General features: G+C 42.1%; 1 protein-coding gene across 5 annotated transcripts in view; it reads right to left on the bottom strand.

Annotated features, from left to right (window-relative positions):
• The window catches only part of MRPL1 (mitochondrial ribosomal protein L1), a 37,458-nt gene extending 20,023 nt beyond the window's left edge, over positions 1 to 17,435 (bottom strand). For 4 of the 5 annotated variants that reach the window (XM_073340457.2, XM_073340459.2, XM_073340461.2 and 1 more), the window contains exons 1-7: positions 17,366 to 17,435; positions 16,644 to 16,737; positions 9,651 to 9,906; positions 8,533 to 8,616; positions 5,421 to 5,492; positions 3,260 to 3,371; positions 414 to 514 (exon numbers count right to left, since the gene is read on the bottom strand). In XM_073340457.2, coding sequence (XP_073196558.1) covers positions 414 to 514; positions 3,260 to 3,371; positions 5,421 to 5,492; positions 8,533 to 8,616; positions 9,651 to 9,906; positions 16,644 to 16,737; positions 17,366 to 17,399 — 753 coding nt within the window. In that variant the 5' untranslated portion in view covers positions 17,400 to 17,435. The remainder of the gene's footprint in view (positions 1 to 413; positions 515 to 3,259; positions 3,372 to 5,420; positions 5,493 to 8,532; positions 8,617 to 9,650; positions 9,907 to 16,643; positions 16,738 to 17,365) is intronic. The other variant, XM_073340458.2, reaches the window with a different exon arrangement.
• Positions 17,436 to 17,666: the final 231 nt, after the last annotated feature.

The following is a 17,666-nucleotide window of genomic DNA, read 5'->3' as shown; positions in this document are numbered from 1 at the left end:
CAAGAATCTGTCTGGAATAGAGGTCCTAGTAATATTTGAGTTTTATCCCATGCTTTCGTTTAGCATTACTGTCCATTACAATATGGTGGCAAATTGTCATGCATCACAAGACTATTTCTGACAACTTTCATTTCTCAGTGTGTTAGGCATAGCTTGCTTTCCTAATTTTTTAAATACGAAAACTCTTAGATTAGCCGAGGTTTAACGATTTACAGGAACTGCTCTAACTTAAATCATTCAACAGCACAATGTATTTAGTTAACCGGTTAGTGAATCACATTCCTAAAAAGCTACAAAACATACAGATTACCAAGGGCATACTGTGTACCTTTCAGTAAATTATTAACTACTCCGCTGAATAATAAAAGGAAAGTACATGAATTATTTGCTAAAAAATTATTTGTAGAGCATACCGTTGCTATTCTTGTCTCGATACGGTTCTCCTCTTCTACGACATACTCATGGCCCACTTTGAAGAGTTCCAGCATTTTTGGAATGTCACGGCCCAGAGAATCTAATTAGAAAAACAAAAAGTGGAAGAAAGCATTAGCGTCCCTACATCTAGTACAATCAAAATGAGAGTTAGAACGGTTTCCTCTAAATGTAATCAAGACAAAAAAAATCATCACCCTTGACAAACCTGCAGGATACTGAGGACACGGTGAGGGCCCCCAGTGGACCCATATTCTATACATTTACACCCCTAGGTTAGACTGTGTTGTTTTAGGAGCCTATGTACTTTTAATCACCCATTACTGCACATGAATTGTTCTATAATAGGATGTAATTTATCTGCAAGAAATATACCAAGATCATTCAAGATGAGAACCCTGTAGTAGAGCTTTATAAAAATGAAGGCTCTTGCAACACAGTCTTATTATACCAGTTAGAGATCTGGTTTGGAAAATGTATTTCTAACCTGAAATTAAAAACAGAAAAAAACAAAACAAACCTGTACATTTTAAAAATATCCCAAGAGGATTAAAATATAGTTAGTAAACTACAGTATTAGACATTTTATACAGTGTCCTTACTCAATCCAGCCAAGATGGATACAGTAACTCCTCGCTTAACGTTGTAGTTATGTTCCTGAAAAATGCTACTTTAAGCGAAAAGATGTTAAGCGAATCCAATTTCCCCATAAGAATTAACGTAAATGGGGGGTTTAGGTTCCAGGGAAATTTTTTTGCAACCGACAAAAGACTATATTATATGTATATACACACACACACGCAGTTTAAGTTTCAAACAAACAATTTAATACTGTACATAGCAATGAATGATTGTGAAGCTTGGTTGAGGTGGTGGAGTCAGAGGTGGGATATTTCCCAGGGAATGCCTTACTGCTAAATGATGAACTAGCACTCGGCTGAGCCCTCAAGAGTTAACACGTTGTTAACGTAGCCTCACACTCTACAAGGCAGCATGAATGGAGGGAGGAGACAGCATGACAGAGACACACCTTGAGTGAGTGTGAGTGTGTGTGTGTGTGTGTGTGTGTGTGTGTGTGTGTGTGTGTGTGTGTGTGTGTGTGTGTGTGAAAGAGAGAGAGAGAGAAAGAGATGCGCATTGCCCCTTTAAGTACGCTGACCTCACTCTAAGTACATTGCCTTTTTAAGTAGATCAGCAAGTTGAGACAGAAGCTGCTACCGGCCAACTCCCTCCATCCTGAGCCCTGTCTATCCCACCCAGCTCTATCGAGATGCGGTACACGAGCTGGGGGAGGGAGACACCTTGACATCAGCACCCCTCTTCCCTCCCCACTGCACAGCAAGCAGGAGGCTCCCGGAAGCAGCTCCAAGGCAGAAACCAGGAGCAGCACATGGCAGCGAGGGGAGAGACAGCTGAACTGCCCGGCAATTGATAGCCTGTTCTGCAGCTACCGCACAGAGAATTTAGGGGAGCTGCCGGTCCCCCCTGGTTCCAAGCCCCCACCAGCTAGCTCCAACGGGCTGCTCTTCCTGCAAGCAGTGAACAAAGCAGGCAGCTGCCAAACAACGTTATAAGGGAGCCTTGGGCAACTTTAAACAAGCATGTTCTCTAATTGATCAGCAACGTAACAAGAAACAACGTTAACCGGGACGATTCCCATCAGTAACAAGAAGAGAAAAAATAGTTAGCTGAGCTGCAAGGGCCTATTTGGCTTACAATGTCGCGAGGTTGTTTGAAACGTACACTCTGTTTTACCCACTTGTTCTGTTGGCTGTAGCAGAAATCAGGTTTTGCTAAACTAGAAACTGAATAACCTCTTAAGGGCACAATATAGGCTTTCATGTATTCTAATGCACCTGTTACATTTTTGACAGATTAGTAGTTTGCTCCAACTGTTTAAAGAGCACAAATGTTGTTTGCCTGCTTGTAAATACTTTGTGCAGACACTTGTGGAGGAAAGAAAACATTAAAGATGAGAAAAAGATCTTGATTTAAACTCTCAGTGCATAACAATGTCAGCAAGAAAAAAAACCAATGCTTGAACAGCCACAGGATTTTAATTTGGATCATGTTAGAAGTAACAAATTAAGATCATTTAGAAACAAAGGAAGGTCAAAAAATAGAGAAAGATATTGTACAGAATGATGTTTGTTGTTGTGGGAGATCCGATACCAAGAGAGGGAATATTTATAGCATCATGAAGAAACAAGCCATAGATATGAAGAAAATAATTGTGAAAGAGAAATAGGTTAAAGACAGATGTCATTCAAATGTGGTTAAAAAGTGGGCAAAACATACAAATAACTGGTAAGTTGTGGTGCTCGTGACTACACAAAATTTCCGCACATTTTTCACTGTTTTAGTGAAACCATTTTCCCCCACAGAACTTTGCTATAAGCAGAAGGTTATTATAGCCATATTTCAGTTCTTTGCAATGTGTAAGTTTCAAAGTATGTGACTTTGCGTGTATTTCTCTAACTAGATCTCTCACTGTAAGAGGTTTCTTACATATACATAGTTCCCATAAGTTTATGCAGATAGGGCTTGACTCTAAACTCAAGCTCATTTAAACTGAAGAACTGGCTCAGAGTACCAGATTTTTCAAAGATCATATTGGTCTCAAATCACAATCAAACTCAGTAAAGGTCCTCTCAGTAAAACTTCATTCCAGAGATACATTTTACACAGCTTCATTTCCTAAATGAAGAGGCTGATTAAATTGTTTCAAGAGAAAGCTCCTGCTCAAGGGCTTAATATTTAATATTAATACATTAATGTGATTACATATTTAATATATATAAAATAACATTTAATGAAAATGTCTTACTTCTGTTAGTCTTTGGAAACTTTTTTCTTAGTTTGTTTTTTAAAGGTAGCAACTTTGCTATTAGTTCAGGAACGGCTATGTAAAAATCTGCGTTGATTTCATCATCCAAAATCTGAAATTAAAAGAAGCCAGAATAATTAGGTGAAAGTTTGCACTATAAGTATATTTAACAATGGAAGCAATATTCATTTTTGAGATAAAATGCTCAGAATTAAAAAAAAAAATACCCCCAGGAAAGGAAAAGCCTTCTGTCTCTTGTGTTTCTCAGCCATCAGACTTTAAACATTTGGCAATATGACCAATGCAGCGGTATCAAAGTAGTGCCAAAGAGTGCTAGGTTCTGTACTAAGGAAGACAAAGTCCCCGCTTCAAAGAGTTCTTGGAACCAACTTTGTAGTTTTTAGAAAGATCACATTCTTAAAGCCAACCACAAGAGAACGTAAAACTAAGATGTAAATAAAGTAACTCCTCCCTTAAAGTTGTCCCGGTTAACTTTGTTACGTTGCTGATCAATTTCGGAACGTGCTCGTTTAAAGTTGTGCAATGCTCGCTTATAATGTCATTTGGCAGCCTGCTTTGTCCACTGCTTGCAGGGAGAGCAACCCGTTGGAGCTAGCTGGTGGGGGCTTGGAACCAGGGTGGGCCAGCAGCCCCCCTATCAGCTCCCTGCTCTCCTAAGTTCCCAGTGCGGCAGCTGCCCAGCAAGCGACCAATTGCCTGCAATTCGGCTGTCCTTCCCCCCCACTGCCATGTGCTGCTCCTGCCCTCTGCCTTGGAGCTGCTCCTTGAGCCTCCTGCTTGCTGTGTGGGAGGAGGGGAAGAAGAGAGGGGCTAATATCAGGGCGTCCCCCTCCCCCCTACTTACCCCATCTTCCACAGAGCAAGAGACACACACGACAGGTCTCAGGATGGAGGGAGCTTCCTGGCAGCAGCTGTGGTCTCAGCTTGCTGATCTACTTAACAAGGCAGCATACTTAAGAGTGGGGTCAGTGTACTTAAAGGGGCAAAGCACATCTCTCTCACCCTCTCTCTCTCTCACACACACACACACACACACGGTGTGTCTCTGCCATGCTGTCTCCCTTCCCTCTATTCGTGCTGCCTTGTAGAGTGAGAGGCTACATTAACAACAGTGAGTTAACCCTTGAGGGCTCAGCCAATTGCTAGTTCATCATTTAGCAGTAAGGCATTCCCAGGGAAATATCCCACCCTCTGACTTCACCACCTCAACCAAGCTTCACAATCATCGTTGCTGTGTACCAGTATTAAATTGTTTGTTTAAAACTTATACTCTGTGTGTGTGTGGGGGGGGGGGACGGGGACGACAAAAGACTATATTTTTTCACCAGACAAAAGACTATATTACACACACCCACACCCACCCCTTTTGTCTGGTGAAAAAAAATTCTCTGGAACCTAATCCCCCCTATTTACATTAATTCTTATGGGGAAATTGGATTAGCTTAACATCGTTTTGCTTAAAGTCGTATTTTTCAGGAACATAACTGCAACGTTAAGTGAGAAGTTACTGTATACTGGTTTGTAAGCTTTAGAGAGTAGTGGAAGATTACACTCCATAAGTAATTTTTTAAAATTGTTAAAAATAAAACAGGCTTTATTTTCATTGCCAGAAAAGGCAAAAAAAAAACCAACCCTGCAAGCTTCCTTTAAAGCGGTGGTTTTCAATCTGGGGTCTGCAGACTATGTCCAAGGGGTCTGCAAAAGACTGCCATTACCATGGAACAATAGTTTTCAACCTGTGGTCTGTGGCCCCTGGGGGTCTGCAAACTATGTCTAAGATTTCCAAAGGGGTCGGCACCTCCATTTTAAATTATTTAGGGATCTGCAAATGAAAGGTTGAAAACTCCTCCTCTAAAGCAACCAATAGAAGACTAAAGTAAAGGAGGGCATACCTGTTTTATCTTACATCTTATAACATATTCCCATTGCTTACTTTTCTTCTTACAACCCCATTCTCCATCCTTATCAGAGCATGTGTTACATCTACTTACAGATCAGTAAACTGGCATGAGTTTAACACCATCCTTTGTGTCACCTCTCAGTTTAGACCACTGAAACTTACAAGGGTAAAGCTTCCCAGCCTCGACAGGGTTTTTGTAACATGAAAAATGCAATTTACACGGATATTAAAAAAAAATACCTTTTGGATTAATTCAGTCCCTCCCACAAAAGCAGCTCCATTTTCTTTTGCTATTTTAATTTCTTCTGCATTCTGTTAAAAAACAATAGCCCAGATATAACATATGTACTATCAGCCATTCTGTTATTACTTCAAAGTCATCAACAGTAGAATGATTTCACCAACACAGTCATATGCATTGAATGAAAAACCAACTCACTTGTTTGTTAAACATGAAACTATCAGATGGGAACAACTGTTTAAAAACTAGTGAGGTTTAGAGATAGGTAGCTCTGGGAATCTTTAATGGAAGCTTTCTCTCTAATTCACAAATTTTAATCAGGTCCCAGTAAGGAGTGGCAACAAAATCTTTGCCATGATCTCACCAAATCTAGAGAACAGTGTTACAGTGAGACAGGAAATGCTAACAATTTATGCTGGGTGGTTTTCAACTCAGTTTCTTGCTTTCTTTCTCCATGATCAGGATGAAGCAACCAGCCATCTGCTAGATGGAGTCTTATCCTTTAAGGAAAAAGTGGAGAAAGTTTTAGTGCACCAGTGAAGATGATTGTTACTAACTTCCTTGAGGTGAACAAGCTACCATTAAGCAAATACTGAAGAGACCTTTACTTGAAAAGATGTTTGGAAATTACTCATTCATTCTCTACACATGATCCAATTAGTTTACTTTCAGTACTGAACAGAAACCATCAATATCATCTAGTGATCTGTCAATAGCTTTTAATACCATTGATGAGATATTAATGGTTTGATTACATAAGCTATTATAAAGTCACGTTTAGTTTTTATAAAAAAGAAATTACATAGCTTCACACTTTCTTCTCAGAGGGGTCCTGGTGTGTAAAATCTGGGGAAACTACTTGTCCTCCCCCAGGTGCTCACATAAGAAGGGTCACATTGAGTTGCATCCTGTCACACTCTTATCCACTATGCATATGGTACAACGAGAGAGAGAAGTTTCTGAGCTGCAGTATCATCAATCTGCTGGGGATACTCAGTTCTACATCTTCTATTTAACTCTGATTCTACAAAACCATTTCTTTCCGAGTATTTGACTTAGGCAGGGACCTTGATGAAAGCAAACTGGATGACAAGTGGAAGCTTTTGTTAGAAGAGAGAGTCAGAAAATAATGGCATGAATATTCAGAACATCCTAAGAAGGATGCACACTATGCCCACCTTTTACTAAAATGGCTCACATATTAGATGTCCTACTGGAATCATTACTGCCCCTGAATTCTCAGTTGGCAAGCTGGCCTCTCGTGCCTTTCATTAGCTATAGATGGCCAGGATGCTGCAGGTATACTTTTCCAATACAGGCAATACAACCATGATTCGTGTCTCTGTCACTTGATATTAGACTACTCTACTGCATCATGCTTAGGGTTACCTTCACAGTCTACACTAGGTGGAGCTTGTGGGTAGAATGCTGTTGCTTGTCTGAGCAGCGCAAGCCACTGTGAATATAGCAAACACTTGGACTCAAGTGTCTGCAGTGGTTTCCTGCTATCTTCTGGGTGATCATTATCCATACAACCTTAAATGGTCTGTGATATGGTTGTTTGGTAGATTGCTTTTCCCTTTATACCTTGTCAAAACTATTAAAAAGTCAGCTGGAAGCCTCTACAGCTGAACTCTCCAGAAGTGTGGCAGGACTCTCACATTTGATTAAATTTGCTCCCTTTGGTGATTTTCTACAATTACATGACCAAGCTCCAGTGCCCGATGAAAAATATTTATTTGGTTTAAATTTTGGTCTATTTTTGTTTTAGCTCAGCCTGTGCCTGAAGAAATGGCTGCTATCAGACCGCAGCATAGGTTCTGCCAATGCTTGTGCTGTACCTATTCTTTGGCTAAGGGAAGATCTGTGGCTGTTAATGCAGGACCTTTCATGAGCATTTAAGTACTTTAAATGAAATGTATCAGCAAAAGTTCTATAAAAGACTCATTCCAAAATATTAGTTTTCTATTATGCACATAAGTCAGGCATTTGGCAGTCTTGAAGGAAAGTAGAAAAGATTTAGGGAGGGCAACTAAAAGATTGAGGATTTGATATTAAGACAAATCAACTACAGAGGCACAAGCTTTATATCATATAAATTGAATTTTAAATAAATTAAGATGAAAAATAATTATGGACACATGGGGAGAAGGAGAAAAACAGCAATGGATTCTAACTAGGAAAGGACACTTCCTTTAGCCAGTATTAAGTTACAACAGAGGTGGGCAAACTACAACCTGCGGGCCACATCTAGCCTGTGGGACTGTCCTGCCCAGCCCCTGAGCTCCCGGCCGGGGAGGCTAGCCCCCAGCCCCTTCCCTGCTGTCCCCGCTCCCCTGCAACCCCAGCTTGTCGTGCTGCCAGCGCTCTGGGCAGCAGGGCTGCAAACTCCTGCCGGGCAGGACGGTGGCGGGGCTGGCTCTGGCATGGTAAGGGGGCAGGGAGTGGGGGGGCGGGTTGGATAAGGGGCAGATGGTTCGGGGGGGCAGTCAAGGGATGGGGAGTAGGGGAGGTTGGATAGGTCTGGGAGTCCCAGGGCAGGCCTGTCGGGGGGTGGGGGTAGGGTCCCCAAAGGCCGTTTGGATAGGGGCAGCGGGTCTCAGGTGGTGTGTGTGTCAGGGGACAAGGAGCAGGGGGGGTTGGATGGGTCACGGGTTCTGAGGGGGGAAGTCAGGAGGCTGGAAGTGGGAGGGGGTGGATAGGGGCGGGGCAAAGCCTTCCCTACCTGTTCCTCCATACAGTTTTGCAACCCCGATGTGGCCCTCTGGCCAAAAAGTTTGCCCACCCTTGGGTTACAAGAACTCCATTATGAGTTGCTTCAGCCTTGGTACTCAATTCCTCTTAAATTCTTAAATTTACAGCACTAGAATATTCTGCTAACAGATAAGTGTACACACACAAGACAGGAGAACAGAAAAAAGTAGGAACAAACATTAAATTGCTAAGCATCCACAGCCAGAGGTCGCTCCTGGCCCAAGAAACTTTGTAAAACACTTTGGGATCCTTCAGAACGAAAGGCCCTACACAAATACAAAAGTGAACCATGTACTAAACATTTGTTGTATACATAAAATATCTGAAATGCAAGACTTAAATAACACGTTTACTCACCTCTGTGAATACCAAAACTTTATTGATTTCGTTAGCAAAAGGATATGGCAGAAGAATGGTGCTGACAAACTGATCCACTTTTTTCTAACAGATATAAAAAAAAAAGTGGTTGGTGCAAATTTAAAACTCTCTTACTGTAGGACATCTAAATCCTAACTGGAACTTTGTTTATAAGAAAAGGGGGTTTTGTATATTTTTCCCACTTGTGTGGAGCTGGTCCACTAAGTACTAACATTTGTGTTGTAAGTTGGCTATGAACTACTGAAATTACAAATAAAGAACAGCTCTACCCATAGATTATGTTTTGGTAAATTTAGTTAGCTGTTGACTTGATAACTAGATAGCCTAAAATGCATTACTTGAAATATGAGACTAGAATGAACTGACACTTTACACACTTCTGTATTTTTGTCCCTCTAGTTCAATTTAGGACTCCCTCAAAACTAGGACCGTGCCTATGCCATGCCCATACATGATGCTTTTCCTGTTGTGCTGCCAAGAGAGAAGTGACAACATTAACACAGGGCAGAAGGAAGAGAAATAAAAACAGGAGGGGAAGAGGAAAGAAAATTATTGTCTCTACTCTCCTTCTCGTAAGGAGTGCACCCAGGAACAGTAGGGGATTAGATGGGGATTGCTGTTCAATACAGCACAATGGCAAGAGTACTAGCAAGGCAGGAAAAAGAGAGAGAGAGAGAGAATACAGGATTTCTCCATGACTGGATGCCAACTTTTAAATTATACAAATCTTCTAAAGGCACTATATGAACACAGACAATCCTTATCAAAATAGGTTGTGTCTTAGAATAGGACTTTAACTATACAGCAGTCTTTAAAACATTAGAAGAACAACAGAAATTGTTGATCAGAGGAAACATCTTTAAGTCCTGAATTTGAAAGATACTATGTACAGTTCTGCCAAAGCACAGTGTCGTCTAGGAAAGAACAGTGAATACCCTGCATAAACATGTCGCCAAATGGGAAAGAGGTTTGGAGGATGAGCCAGAGCAAGATGACAGGAAAGACTCTTCACTGTATTACATTTCTTTCCCTTGCCATTAAGAAAGGTAGTTTCTTAAAATATCACAACTGCAAATCTGTAGGTACTGTCAACATACCTTCTTCTCTAGCATCATATCCAGGGTGAGGTTAGCATATACATGTTGTTTTGGGTAAGTGAAGTCCAACTGCTGAAACTTCTTCAGCATGTCCACAGCCACCTCTGCATCATAGACTGGCCTTTCATACAACCATGTTAAATACACATCATCCACTGGCTTGCTTGCTAACTTTCGTCTGTAAGTGTTCTTTTTTTTTGCTGGCTCTGCTTCCGAAGTTTTCTGCTTGGCATCCTTTGAACCTTTTTTTGCAGTTCTTTTGCAAACCAAAATGATAAATATAAGACCATTAACCTTAATGCTTAGTACGTACTTGAATAAAAAACAGTTTGGTTTAAATGGCATCTCAATAAAAAACAATGTCTTGTGTGGCCAAGTCAACTCATGAAAGGTCAATCCGTCAAAACTGCATTGGACTCCCCACTTACTTCGCCTACCCACCTACTGTAAACATAGGAGGAAGAGTAAAGACAAATCAGAACCAAAACACTATTAATGAAACTGAACCTCAAAGGCTACAAAGCAATAGATGCAAGATTACCTAGTCAGTGACTATGAGTATGGTCACAGATGGACTTTGATAGTCATCTTAAAGGAGATTTAAATAATCAGAACATAGCGCCTGTTAAAAAAAATTATCATAATCCCTCTAAACTAATCTGCCTCAGTAATCCAGTAAAAATCCCTAAAGAATTAAACATTACAATGTTCTTTTCTTCCTGGCTGCAAGTTTCTTGTGGGATGTAGCTCCCGCCTCACGATGGCAGGATAGCTCAGTGGTTTGAGCATTAGCCTGTTAAACCCAGGGTTGTGAGTTCAATCCTTGAGGGGGCCATTTAGGGATCTGGGGCAAAAATTGGGGATTAGTCCTGCTTTGAGCAGGGGGTTGGACTAGATGACCTCCTGAGGTCCCTTCCAACCCTAATATTCTATTCTATGAAAGGCAACAATCCTGAATAGCCTCTCAGAGATCAGAAGCTTTAAAATCTGTTTTTGTGCAGTCAGTTTAGTGAAAGAGCACTAATGATTTTGGAATCTGAATTTGTGCTCTGATAATGACCGACTTCCTAGACAAATATCAGAGCAAAGTATCTCGACTTTGGCTCAAAGGTTAATTTAGATAACTGCGTTGGCTTCACCACTGATCTGCCAACGTTAGCGCACAAGTTGCATTCCATTAATGTTACCGCTTAATTTGCATTTAATGGCAAAAAACAAACTGAAATTCCAACTCTGAAGTTGTCGTTTCAGGTATTACAAAAAAGGACAAGTTCCACTTTTAGAAATTCAAATGAACGCTTCCAAAAGCATTAAGATTTTCTTCTCAAAAAAGGCAAGTGGGACATTATCCTGGCAATCCTATTTATGCACAGATCTGTAAGAGTTAGTTCCCCCCATATCTTAAGAATATCCGGAAGCCAGCAAGGTGAATGGCAAAGATGACAAAGCAGTTTCCATGAATTTCCTGTAGGAAGGAATTAATTCAGCTCCATACTGAACAATCCCATCTTCTGTGCCTAAGGGAAAGATATTGTAACCCATTACAACTAGTACAGTAGAAGCCATTTAAGATTGGCTACCCAGGCAGACCAAATAAATCTGTTTTACCCAATGTGGGTCATACATGATCAGCCCTCTCCACCCCCTTTCTTGCAGCTCTCTGCAACTTCCATAAGTTTTCTCTACTTTTAAGAATCCCATTTTGGGAAGTCCAATAGGTTTGGCTCTGGTTCTGCAAAGTAAACATTTAACACCTCTTGGGCTCTGTAATCTATTGAATTTTAAATTTTGTTTTTATTAAGGAAGGGAAGTGGTCTGTTTTTACGTGAGACTTTGGTTATCATCACAAAGGAGCGCTGAAGGAGGGTTCTCAAGGATTGTCACATGATCATAACAGAAACCAGAATATTCCCATGGCAGGAAAAAGAGCAGTTTACTCCTAAGCAATTCTTTGCTATCTTTAAAAAGTTAAGGTGCTGATTTTTAAAGGTGCTGAGTAACTACAGTTCCTGTCAAAGTCAATGGGAGCTGTAGCTGCTCAACACCTCTGGAAAATCTGGCACTAAGTGTTTTGGGAATAAATACTCTCAAGGTGTTTTGCACCTGATACTCTGCATTTCACATGACTGTGTTAAAGATCTAAATTAATGTTGCATAGTTATGTCAAAACACTGAAGTTAAGATAATATTTGCAACTCCACTCCTTCATGCATATGCATTATGGTACAGTCTCCAATCAGGTGATCACATACTGCTATTCAAACACAACATAATACCAAGCTCTTGTAGAAGATGCTGTATACATGTGTATCTAAGACTGTAAAAATAATGACAGGTTTCAGAGTAACAGCCGTGTTAGTCTGTATTCGCAAAAAGAAAAGGAGGACTTGTGGCACCTTAGAGACTAACCAATTTATTAGAGCATAAGCTTTCGTGAGCTACAGCTCACTTCTTCAGATGCATATCGTGGAAATTCTTCAGATGCATATTCCACGATATGCATCTGAAGAAGTGAGCTGTAGCTCACGAAAGCTTATGCTCTAATAAATTGGTTAGTCTCTAAGGTGCCACAAGTCCTCCTTTTCTTTTTGTAAAAATAATAAAAGTTATGGACAACTTTGTGCATGTCTGACACAGAATACACTCAAATAATTTATATATCCTTTCTTCAGACCCACTACCACAGCAACCATATATCGATCTTAAGATTTTATCCTGTGACCTACCACCATTGTATCTGAGCACTTTCCATATAAAAACAAGAGTAATACTGAAGTCTACCAAAAAAAAAAAAAAAAAAAAATCAGCCAAAGTTTAATGACTAGGCTAAGAGGCAATTGAGAGTATTGATATATATGTAATTACAAAGCTATCCATATATTCATACAAGTGTTGTATATATTTCATGGTCTTCCCTTCCTGAATCCATTTGAATGTTGCTCATCATCTTATGTTCCAATCCTGCAAACAGCTCTCTGCAGGCAGACCCAAGTGCCTTCATGACATTATCTAGTTTTCAAGGCTACTGAGAATGGGAGGGTGAAGAGCACATAAAGAAACAGATAATAGAAGGATAAGCATTAAAAGTATGTTGTGAATTTAAAGCCATACTTCCATTAAACTATACTTCACCAATCTTTTCAAGTAACACTTCACATTAGTAAAACTGAGAGAAATTAGAAGCATTGACAGTATTTTGTGTATAGTAAGTTTTACTGTAGTGTCTGCATAGTTTTCTTCCTCTCATCTATGTACATATTTCACACAACAGACAGATTTTTTAAGAGGAAAATGTGATTGTAAAACCACACCAACTGCCAGGAGAAGCAGGAGCATATGCACCACTTAAAATTACTAATTTTTATAAACCAACTAGCTTTTATGTTGATATCCTCCTTTTAGTAGTCCATTTGATAACAGTCTCAGTGGTAGGATTGACTAATTTTTACTAGTCTATTTTGTTTTGTAACATTTGTATTTATTTTACTGTTCATAAGCAAGTATATAGAAAAGTGAATTAAAAAAATATATTGTGACTATGGCAAAGTGTATGATAAACACCCATTTTTTCATGGACTGTGTGTACATAAATCTCCTCACTGTATTTTCCACTTTATGCATCCAATGAAGTGAGTTGTAGCTCACGAAAGCTTATGCTCAAATAAATTTGTTAGTCTCTAAGGTGCCACAAGTACTCCTTTTCTTTTTGCGAATACAGACTAACACGGCTGCTACTCTGAAACCTGTCATTATGCAAGGCACTGCATTTAGCCGTATGGAGTGGAAATCTATCAACTTCATGAAAAAACTCGTACAGATACAGAGACATCATCTTCCTTTCCAAATGCAAACAGATGGACATCATACCAAAAGGACTGAAGGTAAAAAATCCATTACAATCTACATACCACACAGACTACGCTGACAGCTTGTGCCACACACTCTCAAAGAAACTGCGGAACCACCTGATCAACATCCTCTACAGCAAACAGGGAAAGATTAAGAATGAGCTCTCAAAACTGGATACTCTCATAAAAAAACAGCCTTCCACACAAACTTCCTCGTGGCTGGACTTTACTAAACTAGACAAGCCATTTACAACACACACTTTGCTTCTCTACAAAAGAAATAAAGGACACTAAACTATCTAAACTACTACATGCCAGAAGGGGCCACAGCAACGGTTCCCTTAACCCACCCAGCAATATTGTTAATCTATCCAACTATACTTTTAGCCCAGCAGAAGAATCTGTCCTATCTCTGGGCCTCTCCTTCTGCCCCTCCACACCCACGAACATGATACAGCTCTGTGCTGACCTCGAACCCTATTTTCGACATCTCTGACTCAAGGGATATTTCCAACACACCTCTGAACAACATACTAATCCACAGAGACCTTCCTACCAACACTACAAAAAGACGGATTCTGGGTGGACTCCTCCTGAAAGTCGAAACAGCAGACTGGACTTCTACATAGAGTGCTTCCACCGACGTGCACGGGCTGAAAATGTGGAAAAGCAGCATCACTTGCCCCATAACCTCAGCCGTGCAGAACACAATGCCATCCACAGCCTCAGAAAAACTCTGACATCATAATCAAAAAGGCTGACAAAGGAGGTGCTGTTGTTATCATGAATAGGTCGGAATATGAACAAGAGGCTGCTAGGCAGTTCTCCAACACCACTTTCTACAAGCCATTACCCTCTGATTCCACTGAGGGTTACCAAAAGAAACTACAGCATTTGCTCAAGAAACTCCCTGAAAAAGCACAAGAACAAATCCGCACAGACACACCCCTGGAACCCCGACCTTGGGTATTCTATCTGCTACCCAAGATCCATAAACCTGGAAATCCTGGGCGCCCCATCATCTCAGGCATTGGCACCCTGACAGCAGGATTGTCTGGCTATGTAGACTCCCTCCTCAGGACCTACGCTACCAGCACTCCCAGCTATCTTCGAGACACCACTGAATTCCTGAGGAAACTACAATCCATCGGTGATCTTCCTGATAACACCATCCTGGCCACTATGGATGTAGAAGCCCTCTACACCAACATTCCACACAAAGATGGACTACAAGCCGTCAGGAACAGTATCCCCGATAATGTCACGGCTAACCTGGTGGCTGAACTTTGTGACTTTGTCCTCACCCATAACTATTTCACATTTGGGGACAATGTATACCTTCAAATCAGCGGCACTGCTATGGGTACCCGTATGGCCCCACAGTATGCCAACATTTTTATGGCTGACTTAGAACAAGGCTTCCTCAGCTCTCGTTCCCTAATGCCCCTACTCTACTTGCGCTATATTGATGACATCTTCATCATCTGGACCCATGGAAAAGAAGCCCCTGAGGAATTCCACCATGATTTCAACAATTTCCATCCCACCATCAACCTCAGCCTGGTCCAGTCCACACAAGAGATCCACTTCCTGGATACTACAGTGCTAATAAGCGATGGTCACATAATCACCACCCTATACCGGAAAGCTACTGGCTGCTATTCCTACCTACATGCCTCCAGCTTTCATCCAGACCACACCACATGATCCATTGTCTACACCAAGCTCTACGATACAACCGCATTTACTCCAACCCCTCAGACAGAGACAAACACCTACAAGATCCCTATCAAGCATTCTTACAACTACGATACCCACCTGCTGAAGTGAAGAAACAGATTGACAGAGCCAGAAGAGTACCCAGAAGTCACCTACTACAGGACAGGCCTAACAAAGAAAACAACAGAATGCCACTAGCCGTCACCTTCAGCCCCCAACTAAAACCCCTCCAACGCATTATCAAGGATCTACAACCTATCCCGAAGGATGACCCAACACTCTCACAGATCTTGGGAGACAGACCAGTCCTTGCCTACAGACAGCCCCCCAACCTGAAGCAAATACTCACCAACAACCACATACCACACAACAGAACCACTAACCCAGGAACCTATCCTTGCAACAAAGCCCGTTGCCAACTGTGCCCACATATCTATTCAGAGGACACCATTATAGGGTCTAATCACATCAGCCACGCTATCAGAGGCTCATTCACCTGCACATCTACCAATGTGATATATGCCATCATGTGCCAGCAATGCCCCCTGCCATGTACATTGGTCAAATTGGACAGTCTCTACATAAACGAATAAATGGACACAAATCAGATGTCAAAAATTATAACATTCATAAACCAGTCAGAAAACACTTCAATCTCTCTGGTCACTCAATTTCTGACCTCAAAGTGACTATTCTTCAACAAAAAAACTTCAAAAACCTACTCCAAGGAGAGAGTGCTGAATTGGAATTAATTTGCAAATTGGATACAATTAATTTAGGCTTGAATAGAGACTGGGAGTGATTGAGTCATTATATAAAGTAAAACTATTTCCCCTTGTTTATTCCCCCCCCGTTCCTCAGACGTTCTTGTCAACTCCTGGAAATATGCTGGAATTGGCCCACCTTGATTATCACTTCAAAAGGTTTTCTCTCTCCCCCCACCCCATTCTCCTGCTGGTAATAGCTCATCTTAAGTGATCACTCTCCTTACAATGTGTATGATAAACACCCATTTTTTCATGGTCTGTGTGTATATAAATCTCCTCACTGTATTTTCCACTTTATGCATCCGATGAAGTGAGCTGTAGCTCACGAAAGCTTATGCTCAAATAAATTGGTTAGTCTCTAGGGTGCCACAAGTACTCCTTTTCTTTTTGCGAATACAGACTAACACGGCTGCTACTCTGAAATATGGCAAAACAATTATCCTTCTTCAGTAACAGTGCTTAACCAAAAGGTAGCCACTTCCAAAAGGGCTTCTAATACTCCGTAAGAAAGGGAAGTAGCCTAAGTTGTACTAGGGATATGTCCAACAGCGACATTTACACCAATATTCAAGATATTATTAAGTCTTCTTAATTTTAAAAGCCATTTGTGTAACCCATGACTGCAGACACAGCCTGTTAGAAATATAGTAAACACTCACTTTGCAGCAGCATAGGGTCTAATGGATCGCTGTATGTTTCCAAGGCAGGGAACTACTGAGGTACGTTGATCAATCCTGGGAAACTGAGCCAGAACTGTTTAAAAATACAATATATATAAACATTTGTAATATTCTAATCAGTTAGCACAGAAAAGGAGCGATTTTTTTTTTTTTTTGCTTTAAGGTCTATTCAGGCCTGATTTGTGACGCTATTTTTACAGATTTCCCTTGCCTGCCTATTCGTAACAAAACCCTGGAGCAAGGCCTGCCAGCTGTCCCTCCCCGGAGGAAGCCCCCCCCTAGTTTAGGATTCATATTACACGCCCTTTTCGGTCTCTCCACCGGATGAAGCAGAGTTTTGCTGAAGGCGTCTCAAGGACACCTTACAACAAGGCCAAACGCTCGCTCGCGGCCCCGGCCGCCTCCAGCGGGCCCGTGGGGCGGGAGGGGTCTGGCGGCCCCGCTGCCGGGCAACAGGCTCTGCGGCCGCTCCCCAGCCTCCGGCCGGGACGCTGCTGGGCGTTTCAGGGCCGGGGGTCCCCCTCCAGCCCGTGTGAAAACCAGACCCGAGGCCCAGGCGATCAGAGCCGTAGCTGGGCGGCCCCGGGCTCTCCGTGAGCCGGGACGGGGGAGCCGGCCCGCCGGGAGGAGGAGGCGCCCCCACCCCCGTTACAGGCACGGGAGGATCCCCGCTCATCGCGGCCCTTTCCCGCCCCACTCACGTCTCCGCAGGCAGCACCTGCCGGGGGCCGCCATGTCGCCGGGCCGGGCCGTGTCACACTCAAAGCGAACCCAGCTGCCGCGCGGAGCCCGGGAGGAAGGTTCCGGGGAGGGGGCTCCGGTGTCACACCCTTCCCCCTCCGCCGGGGGAATCGGGATGCTGGGGCGGGGAAGGTGGAAGCCGGGTCCGCCCCCCCCCCTCCTCCAGGGTTCCAGGAAGGTCACTGGGAGGCAAGAGCCCCTGCTGCCTGGGGGAGGGGGAGCTGCCCCCAACTCCAACCTGCCCCCCAAGTGCTGGAACTA

This window comes from Lepidochelys kempii, chromosome 4, assembly GCF_965140285.1.
Source record: "Lepidochelys kempii isolate rLepKem1 chromosome 4, rLepKem1.hap1, whole genome shotgun sequence".
NCBI lineage: Eukaryota > Metazoa > Chordata > Testudines > Cheloniidae > Lepidochelys > Lepidochelys kempii.
The sequence above is the reverse complement of the archived record's forward strand: the minus strand, read 5'-3'. Positions and strand labels throughout refer to the sequence as shown.